The sequence below is a fragment of the Syngnathoides biaculeatus genome, chromosome 10, assembly GCF_019802595.1.
Source record: "Syngnathoides biaculeatus isolate LvHL_M chromosome 10, ASM1980259v1, whole genome shotgun sequence".
Classification (NCBI taxonomy): domain Eukaryota; kingdom Metazoa; phylum Chordata; class Actinopteri; order Syngnathiformes; family Syngnathidae; genus Syngnathoides; species Syngnathoides biaculeatus.
Window position 1 is genome coordinate 19,358,206 of NC_084649.1, and position 10,698 is coordinate 19,368,903.

Here is a 10,698-nt window from a genome sequence, read left to right on the forward strand (position 1 = left end):
CGTCACACGTTTTATTCAACCCACCTGTAGCTCGCACCACGCCACTTCGACCCAAGTATCCGTGTCGAGGCCTTTGTAGACCGTCTTGAAGGAGCCCCTCCCCAACTCGATGTCGAACTTGAGGAAGCGGCCCCCGGGCGACGTGGACACGGCCTTCATGCCGGGCTCCTCTTCGTTCTCGTCGCTTCCTGCTTTCCCAGTGACGTCACACGACGCTCCCTCTTGCTTGAGCTCGCTTCGGCACGTGTCACGTTTCTCGTGGGGAGAGTCGTCCTTCACTTCCACCTGACTCTCCGGCCTCGATCCCTCCCGGCGACGCCGGCCAGTGCCGTGCAAGGTCCGGCTGCGAGTCCGGCCGACGATGGAGCGCAGGTCGATGCTGAGCGCCTGGGTGCCGCTGGCGCACTCCGCCGTGTCGGGCGTCTGCTCCTCGGCGTCCGACACCCACAGACTCCGCCGGATGAACCTTTGGCGGACCAGCCCGCGGTAGTCCGAGGAGGGGTAGGCGCTGGGGTCGCTAGCCCCTCGCAGGGCTGTGTTCTGGACATTGACGTTGTCATCCGCCCCGTTCTCAGAAACGGGCCGGAAGGCATTGGCGTTAATGTCCGAGTCCAAATCGGGAGCCGACGAAAACGTTGATCCAAGCGGCGGATCCCTGCTCGAATCGTCCGCCGCATGCATGCCGGCTGCCGCGTTAGTCCCTCGACATTGTGCGCGGAGGATGCGGATGAGGAGCGGTCCTCTCCGGTGCCGGAAGGACAGCCGACTCGCCTACCTGCAGCCGCACTCGCATGAGGTGACGCAGTTCGGAAGCAAACAATGTACAGCCTCGGGATTATCTGGCATCCACAAAAAAAAAAAAAATAAATGAAAAAAAAATAGGAGGGTGCGCGTTTAACTCCCTGCAAGTTCACCTCAACGTGCACCTTGCTGCGATAGCACGCATAAATCCCACGTCACGCCATTGCACCTAAAATGCTAAAAGTCCACAGATTAAAATACAATCAAAATTCAAAACATTTTTGAAATTAAAAAAAAAAGAAGCTTTGCGGGAAAACGACCAGCCGGCATTTTAGGATGTGCTACGCACTAATCCCCGCGTGCAGGCAAAGTGCGCAGATGCCACGCCACGCTCAGAGACACGCCCGCAGATAACCAGCCGGCGTCCGGGTGCACACAGCCCGAGCTCGGCGCCCCCTCCCGCGGCCGCTCGCGCTTTTCTCGCACCGGCGACATCCTTGGAGCGCAGTGCAGGACGGAAGAAGCGCTTAACAGATTACGCTCACTGCGGCACACTTCCCACCCCTCCCCGCACCACACAGCCCATGCACGCTGCACGGAAAAGCGGGAGGGGGGGGGGGGTGGACAAATTCACGGCACAAAAGCCCACGCCCTAAAATAGTCCAATCCGGTTTTTGCGCGGCTCCCTCAAGGTGGATTTGTCAGCCCGGATGGTGCTGGAACATGTTTGGCAAAGCAAGGCCACTCTCCCTCCCTCCCTCCCTCCCTCCCTCCCTCCCCCCCCCTCTCTCTCTCTCGCTCTCAAATTTAATAAAAAAAATATACATTTAACATCTGTGCTACATACACACAAAGTGACGACAGCATGTAATATCGCAAAATACGATAGTGTTATTACAAACTAATAATATTCAGACAGCTAATTAATCATTACATACACCTAGGAAATCACAATGTCCCATCACCAGTGAGCTTTTTTTTTTTTTTTTTTTTTTTTACAACACAGGTTTGGTTATATTTACTTGAAGAATTGTCTTATTAAGAGACAGGGTTGAAAGTAAAAGTTGGAATGTGAGCAAAGCATAAATTGAACTGCTAAACTCCGAATGCATGAATAAAAACTGTCACGTGATCATCCCATTGTCATCCAACTCCTTCTGCTCACGTGCGTTACCTTTCAAAACGCGCGGGAAAACTGACATTATTCACAGTGAAAGTGGGGGGAAAATGTAAAAAAAAAAAGTAAAGCGCAGCGTGTCTGCATACCGCCGGATGTCCACGAGATGTCAGTACAGAGCCTGTAGCGGTTGTTAATGTCGCGTGAAGGAAGTGAAAACTATTCCCATTCGTGGAAATATTACTCCATCCAATTTTTTTTTCACATCACTTGTTCCGAGTTTGCTGGGGGAAACAAGAGAGAAAGAGGAGGGACGTGGGAAAAGGAAACTTGTGGGTGTAGTCGGGGTGGGACGTTGACTTTAGCGCTTCTGTCGTCACCGCGCAGGGTTATTAAAGCCACGGACCGCGACCGCGAGCCCCTCCACGCGCGCTTCGACCACCGCCGGCGTTCCACCGTTCCCGGATTCGGCCACGTCCTCCCTCGGTGCTGCTGCGAGGCTGATCGGTAATCGGAGATGGCCACGGATGACTTGGAAATGAACGGCGACGCCGACCGGAACGGCGAGGCGGAGGTGAGGCTTCTCGGTTAGCGGACCTCCGGAGAGCCTCTGGCGGGGAGAGTATTCAGATCGGGCGGCGAAAAAAAAAACTAATAGGATCATCTTTTCGACTATTTTAAGATATGATATTTAGATTCAAAGTTTAATTACGGCACAGTATTGAATGAGTACCGGCCATTACAATCCTATCCAGCACATTAAGGTGATGCACTATACTACTACACAAATATTCTTGTTTCTTTCCATTATATCAGTTCAATTATTTTTTTTAACATTCAATAAGATAGATTGTGTATGTCACCCTCTGTAAAAAAAATTTTTTTTACATATTGGTAAGAAGGGAAAGGGGGAGTGACCTAATCGTGATGTCATCGGTGCCCACTGGAAAAAAGGATCATCCAATCAGATTGATGGGATCTCATCCGTGTGTCCCGCACGCGCTCACTGCTACAGTACTAATGCAGTTGTCAAACTGCAGGTCCCGGACCTTGGGGGGATCCAAAAACCGTAATTGAGGCCCCCCCGCCCCAAAAAAAAACCACTAAAAAATGAAGTTGTACCGTATATTTGGTTATTTCTCAAAGCGCAGATAGGGAAAATTAAACCTAGTGTAGCTTTGACCCAATTAAAAGCTCTGATATGATTGTGACATGTCATAAATTTGACATTCTTGGAAATTTGTTGCCATTTTTTTGGGAGGGGGTATACAGTTCTATTTTCTAAGATAAAAAAGACTTTTTATTTTGGAGAATGTTAAACTTTGACTTTTATAACAAAGAATTGGATTTTTTTGGGGGGGGGTTGACTTTATTGTTATAAAATTACAAGTTAGTCTTTTTAAGAACAATGATTCCGTTATTGTACACTTGTTTTCCTATGGCATTTGGCATTAGTATCATGAGGGGGTCAGTAAAAAAGTTATCCCTGTAAGTTTGAGAACCTGCACAAACTGTCCATTTTGGTATTTATTTTATTTTTTTTTTTTCAAAGTAAAATAGCACTCTACTTTTGCATAATTCATTATGGCTCATTCTGGTGCATGCGACTCGGTTGGAAGTAAAATGCAGTCGAGAGTAACGGAATACTGTCTGCATACCTAAGTTGCTGCACCATTTGTGTTCATGTAGCAGTTCCTTTAAGCAATATAACACCATCAGAAAGATGCTATTCATTAGCCTGCCTATGGTGTCTCCCATTATGTTTTAGCATTAAGCTATCGGCTCACTCTTATCTCAAAGCGCCACAGTAAGTTTGTTGTCAGTTATTGGACCGAGCAGCAAGGACAGAGAAATGTGCTCATTTCATTTCTAGGATGTTCCGCATTAGTTTGCTGCAAATTGTAGTTTTCAAAAGGAAACTTGATCAACAATCATAATAATAACTTTGATTTGTGTCATGTGCTTCTTACAAACGATATACTGTATGGTAATCGGCTTTTATCGGAGTTGTAATCCCACCAAATGTCCCGGAGGATTTACAAGCGCCCCAGGAAGAATCGGTTCTAAATTGTTGTGAAAAGGTTCTCTCCAAAGTCAAGAGCAGAGGAGAAGAAAAGCAGAAAGAGGATTAAGGAGAGAAGGAAGTGAAAAGGAAGTTGAGACGTGACTTTGACACGAGGGTCTTCGCTGTTTGGTGCTGTCGAGCCCGAGCACAAGGCAGGTCCTTGTCGGACTGCTGCTGTGTGCTGGGTGCAGATGAACCCTTGACAAGTCGTCGATGCAGAACTTGTCCTGTTGCCAGTTTTCCGGGCTTCCTCTTCTGGGCATACAAAACAAGGAAGTCCGCGCGTGGCCTCTTCCTGTCCAGCCCCATTCCAATTACTCAACCTGACCCGACGGGCATAATGGCGCATTTTAATTTCCATTTGCCGCCATTCACCACAAAAGTGAGCGTCCGAGTTTGCTCGGCGTCGTACGTGACGCGCATGTTTGGCTGACTGCCCCCGGTCTCCGGGTGAAGGCCGCTAAAAAAAGGACGTAGCTTTTACGACATTACTCGACCCGTGCAGTGAAAGCAGAACAGTGAGCTTGTGGGTCACGACAGCCGACTACAAACTTTTGGTGTCACATAATAAGCACTTTGACTTCCACAAAGGGGATTTTCCCCACCAAGGAGACTCAACAGTACATTGGGATAAACGTACTTGTGCAATGTTTGAATTTACTGCTTGCGTTGGTCATCTTTTATGTGTGATGACCATCCATCCATTTTCTTAGCCGCTTATCCTCACAAGGGTCGCGGGGAGAGCTGGAGCCTATCCCAGCTGTCAACGGGCAGGAGGCGGGGTACACCGTGAACTGGTTGCCAGGCAATCGCAGGGCATGTAGAGATAAACAGCCACACCTAGGGGCAATTTCGAGTGCCCAATTCATGTTGCATGTTTTTGGGATGTGGGAGGAAACCGGAATGCCCGGAAAAAAACACGCAGGCACGGGGAGAACATGGAAGATTCCACACAGGTGTTGAACCCGGGTCCTCAGAACTGTGAGGTTGGGCCAAAATAATATGTATGTTTTCTGTTAAGAATTCCAATATCTGGGATGAGATATTTTGCATTGTTTTTGTCATCCGCGTCAAGGTGTGGTACGCTCATCAAGATGCAGCTTTGACAGATATAATAACTCTCAGTAGTCGGCAAGACCCATCGGTTTCTCCGTCTCGGGTTAAGGATGCATCACACCAAAACTTGATTTTACAAACCTGGGACAAGAAATAACTTTAAGCCACCTGCTGTTTTTTTGTTTTTGTTTTTTAATCGTTTCAATTACCTCAGATGCACAATCACAGGACCTGCATTAAAAAGACAAAATAATAATTCTTAGTTTTATCAGCGATGCGGTGAACAATAGAAGAGGCATTTCTCATTTTGGAGGCAAGTTGACATCAGAGGGAAATAATTTAAGCCCTTCTTCAGGGGACTCATGATCCAGCCATCCATTTTCTTTGCCGCTTATCCTCACAAGGGTCGCGGGGAGCGCTGGAGCCTATCCCAGCTGTCAACGGGCAGGAGGCGGGGTACTTCCTGAACTGGTCGCCAGCCAATCGCAGAGCACATAGAGACAGACAACCAGTCGCACTCACAATCGCACCTAGGGGCAATTTAGAGTGTCCAATTAATGTTGCGTGTTTTTGGGATGTGGGAGGAAAGCGGAGTTCCCGGAGAAAATCAACACAGAATATTGAAACTCCACACAGGCGGGGTCGAGATTGAACCCGGGGCCCCAGAAATGTGAGGGCAACACTTTCCAGCTGCTCCACCGTGCCGCCCCGGGACTAATAAAAGGTTTCTTAAATAAAACTCGCCATGCGTGCCAATAAACAGATGCTGAAGGGTCAGGAAATTCCATCAGGCAAAAAAAAAAAAAAAAAAAAAAAAGAGGAAAAAATGCCCCAAACTCCCTTAAAGGAAACGAAATCAAAACTGCGCTTCCTGTTTGGAATTTTGTATTTTTTTTGAAACACTGAGCTTGACATCATTTTTCTATTTTAATGGCACAATTGAAAGCCGAATCCAGCTGAAAACTGAACACTGTGGAACTTTTTAAGTCGAAAAAAAATCCATACAGTCATTGCAAGGTCACTAGTACACTAGTCACTTTTACTGCTCGGTGAGTGTTCTCGCAATATCTTTTCAAGTTTCAAACGGCAAAAAATGCTGAAATAATGCTGGATCATAGCTTTAAGGGGAAAAAAAATGAGATAAGCATTTCTTTGGCTCAACCTTTAAGAGAGAACCCAGTGCAGAAGAAAATTGTCTTCCGCTTGCAGCAACATGACAAAGTTGTGTGTGCCACTTTCTATTGGTTCCACTTCTAGTTTTGTGTTTTCTTTTTGAATCATATTTTCCCTCTGCGGTATCACCGGAGTTCAACTTTAAACGCCCCCCCCCCCCTTTTTTCCCCCTTGTTGCTCTTTCGCTTTCTTGATGCTCAACAACGAGGCGCTCTACCGAGGTCACGCCCAGCGAGCTAACCGAATGAAAGATGCGTTTTTACATTTTTTCACGACGCATTTGTGTCAGATAACCGCTGATGCGAAAAAAGGTGCTCAATTTGTTACGTAATGGTGGGGAGGAGCGGCTCATGCGGAAAAACTGAAATCTGAAATGGGGGGGACGGGAGCAGCTTTGCTCCATCTCCAAAATCGAGCTCTGCCTCTGTAATCGCCTTCAAATGTAATTTTTTCTGGATTCACGCTAAAGTTATTCAAAAAGCATTTTCACACAAGGCAGCACGGCGGCGTAGCTGTTAAAGCGTTGGCCTCACAGTTTTGAGGTCCCCGGTTCAATCTCGGCCCCCCCTGTGTGGAGTTTGCATGTTCTCCCCGTGCCTACGTGGGTTTCCTCCGGGCATTTCGGTTTGCTCCCACATGACAAAAACATGCAACATTAATTGGACGCTAAATTGCCCATAGGTGTGATTGTGAGTGCGACTGTTTGTCTCCATGCGCCCCGCGATTGCCTGGCAACCAGTTCAGAGTATACCCCACCTCCTGCCCGTTGACAGCTGGGATAGGCTCCAGCACTCCCCGTGACCCTGGTGAGGATAAGCGGTGAAGAAAATGGATGGATGGATGGATGGATTTTCACACGAGACTTTGTTGTGTTTTGTGTGTGATATAAAATGGCTTCGCATGATTTTGCGTATCACACACTCCGCATTTGGGGAATTTTCCAGAGTTCCTCAGCAAGTTCAACACTCGGGGTTTTTATGACATTATGAGATCCGGAAATTCCAAATTTGCGCTCCCCGCTGAATCAAAGTATGTTCTTCTGTCCCAGGTTCCACTGCACGACCACCAGATGAGGCCGAGGAGACCCATGAACATGAACCATTACGCCAATAAGAAGAGCGTGGCCCAGAGCATGCTGGACGTGGCTCTGCTCATGGCCAACGCGTCGCAGTTGAAGGCCGTCCTGGAGCAGGGCCCGGCCTTCTCCTTCTACACGCCGCTCATCATTCTCATCAGCATCTCCCTCACCCTGCAGATCTTAGTGGGAATTCTGCTCATTTTCATCGGTAGGATATGGCGGGTGTTTCGTTGTTTTCCCTCCTCTCACAGAACATTCGACCTTGTCAACCTGACCCGCACAAACGGTCGCTTTATAGTCCGTCCATAATCCAACCAGCGGGATCCATTTTCGTTGGTGCCATACCGCAATAAATCGCTACTTGCGTTGACCACTTAAAACCGATAAGTACAGGATGCCATTTATAGTAAATGTATTCTTGTGATCTATCCATCCATTTTCTTTGCCGCTTATCCTCACGAGGGTCACGGGGAACGCTGGAGGCTATCCCAGCTGTCAACGGGCAGGAGGCGGGGTACACGCTGAATGGTCGCCAGCCAATCGCAGGGCATATAGAGACAAACAGTAACACTCACAATCACACCTAGGGGCAATTTAGAGAGTACAATTAATGTTGCATGTTTTTGGGATGTGGGAGGAAACCGGAGTGCCCGGAGAAAACCCCACGCAGGCACGGGTAGAACATGCAAAGTACACACAGGCGGGACCGGTGTGACGGCCTGAGCGCTCCCCCGTGCGCATTAACCACAAGGAGACTTTTTAGGACCAGGAGCACTCAGACCGTCACGCCGGGATTGTTAATCGGACACTCTAAATTGCCCCAAGGTGTGATTGTGAGTGCAGCCCTTTGTTTCTATGTGCCCTGCAATTGGCTGGCAAGCAGTTCTCCCCGTTGACAGCTGGGATAGGCTCCAGCACTCCTTGTGAGGATAAGCGGCTCAGAAAATGGATGGCTGTATCTTTACGATGATAAACGTCGGGATCGACACGCTCACAAAAACAGCAAAGCCGAACCAGTCAACTACTGACTGTCCGATCGATGCCTGAAGAAAGTGGAACGAGACTTTTGGAACAGCCTATATGTAAAAATGTAAACACTTTTATTCATAAAAAGGCCATGACTGAATTTTTTTTCCATCAAGATACTCTATTAATGCTCTCATGTAACACTGACAGTGGTATTAATTTCGCAATTCTATAAGCAGTATTAGAAAAGGCTCTCATCTGAATCCAGTGCAGTTTTACACCAATGCAATATTTGTATTATTAATAGAAATGATTCCCCTTCTGACAATGTGAGCATGTCCAGTTTGTTTTTTTTGAAAGAGTTCAAGGACTGGATGTCTTCACATACCGTTTTGGCTTCTTCAGACTACGTATCAGCAAAAGAAAGGTCAACAGGAACGACTGCGGCCTTCGCTAGCCTGCCAAATTGCGTCCTTATCTCATCCTGACGGAGTGCATGCTTTTGTGAAACGCTGCTAACTTTAGAAAGAGTCACCCGTCAATCATCTGAAAATGAAAATACACCAAACAGACTCGTCTCCATATTGAAATAAAAAGTTTAAAAGTCATCCCACCGTAGTCCCCGACTGAGCTTAGCAGTTTTTCCGCTGCTCTTGGTTGGACGACGACCGCGCTAACGCGACAATTCCCGTCCCGTGTCTTGCAGTGAAGTGGAACCTGAACGACGAGCGCATGCACTACAGGTTGAACGTGATGGAGAATTTGGCCACAGCCTTCGTCTTTGTCATCGTGGTGGTCAACGTCTTCATCACGGCCTTCGGCGTCCAAATGCCCAACAGCGATAAGTGACCTCAAACAAATCGAACACTCTCGGCGGTCCGGCCGGCGGATTTACCAGAAATGCGCCGACGGACGGACAACTTATTTACTCTGCCTACAAACCGTCTGGCAAACGCGCGCACAGACGCGTTTGCTCTGGAATTTGACCTCGCAGGCTCGAGGAAAACAAACGTACGCCGAGGATCAAACGGCTCGGTCAAGTGGACGCGAGCCGCTTTAACACCGAGCGTGTTCGGTTTTCTAACTGTGGTCAGTAATGAGATTTCTTCCTGTGTTTGTATCTTTTACATCATTTTTTTATTCTCATTTTTTTAAATATCATGCTCAGGTCACTGTGATTAAACAACTGCCTTCTCCCACGGACACCGTTAGTGTTAACGTTTCGGACTGGATGCGAGTGAGCGATGGCGTCACCCGTCGTCCCAAATCGCCTTAACAGCTTTTGCCTGACTGCATGTTTCAACTAAACCGAACTAATGTTACACTTGACGTGGCCTAAAAGCTTTTGTTTTGGGAAGAATAGAAAGAAAAAAAAAAGTTTACTATTTTCAGCATCCACCAGATGCAACTCATTGTTTTATTGGATACTTTCTATGCAACCACTACTGTGTATTTAATTTGACTAATCCATATTTTACTTTAAGAGTATGTTCTTTTATTTGCTCCAGTGATGCCTCGGTTCTCGACCGCAATCCGTTCCAGAAAACAGTTAGGGAAGTGATTTGTTCGAAAACCCAATCAATGTTTCCCATTACAATGAATGGAAAGAGAAATAATGCGTTCCAACCCTGAAAAAATTGGGCTTTTTAAAGCATTTTTTTAGGTTTTGCTGATAATAAACCGCATAGTAGAAATATATGTATAGTTTAAATACTTTATATCATAAAATAATTTAAGAAATACATTTACTTTTTGCTTAAAATGTATGCTTTAGGAGTAAAGTACGCTAAGCTGGGAGCGCAATGCCGTATCTGTCGCGACTCGGCCCCCAGCCTTGTAAACTTTTTTTATGAACAAAAGTGCAGAATAACTTCAAACAAGCCTTCTTTGGAGCCATGATTGGGGGTTAATACGGTCGTCCTCGATAAGAAGAAAAACAACAGTCACTACCGGGACACGTCTGTGATCAGAGGCTGCGTTATACAGAAGAACAAAAGTGTGCTAGCTGCAACGTGCGCGTTACGTCATTTTCGTTTTTCCAGGGGCCGTTTGAATTGACGATAACAAGACGCGAAGTGGGTGGGTCAACTGCTTCCGCCACACGCGATGTTATTTCCGGGTTTTTTCTGAGGGGTTGTTCAAATAGACAATAACAAAATGCGTCGTGGGTGGGTCAGCTGTTTGCATTGCGTACATTATGTTAATTCTGGGTTTTTGTCGGGGGGTGTTTGAATTGACAATAACAAAGCGCATCGTGGGTCAGCTGGTCTGGCCACGCGCATTATGTTATTTCCGGGTTTTGTCGGGAGCGTTCGAATAGTGATTTTCGTTCGAAAACAGAAGCAAAATAAATCTCGAAATTTTCTTTCAGAAACCGATTTGTTAGAAAATGGGGACGTTTGAGAACCGAGGCTTTGGTATACTAAAATCTTTTGGATTTTACTATATGATCTAATACACACTGTGATGACTATTTTAAATTAAAGGTCTGATGAAACAAAT

At 46.7% G+C, this 10,698-nt stretch overlaps 2 protein-coding genes across 7 annotated transcripts in view; one reads left to right on the forward strand and one right to left on the reverse strand.

The window, feature by feature from the left end:
* Positions 1 to 1,343, reverse strand: part of wnk2 (WNK lysine deficient protein kinase 2) — a 32,812-nt gene extending 31,469 nt beyond the window's left edge. For all 6 annotated transcript variants that reach the window (XM_061833384.1, XM_061833388.1, XM_061833385.1 and 3 more), the window contains exon 1: positions 25 to 1,343. In XM_061833384.1, coding sequence (XP_061689368.1) covers positions 25 to 681 — 657 coding nt within the window. In that variant the 5' untranslated portion in view covers positions 682 to 1,343. The remainder of the gene's footprint in view (positions 1 to 24) is intronic.
* Positions 1,344 to 2,122: 779 nt separating this feature from the next.
* Positions 2,123 to 10,697, forward strand: ninj1 (ninjurin 1). Its single transcript, XM_061831565.1, has 3 exons — positions 2,123 to 2,432; positions 7,201 to 7,438; positions 8,903 to 10,697. The coding sequence occupies exons 1-3, from the start codon at positions 2,376 to 2,378 to the stop codon at positions 9,043 to 9,045; spliced, it is 438 nt and encodes a 145-aa protein (XP_061687549.1). The 5' UTR covers positions 2,123 to 2,375; the 3' UTR covers positions 9,046 to 10,697.
* The last annotated feature ends 1 nt before the right edge of the window (position 10,698 follows it).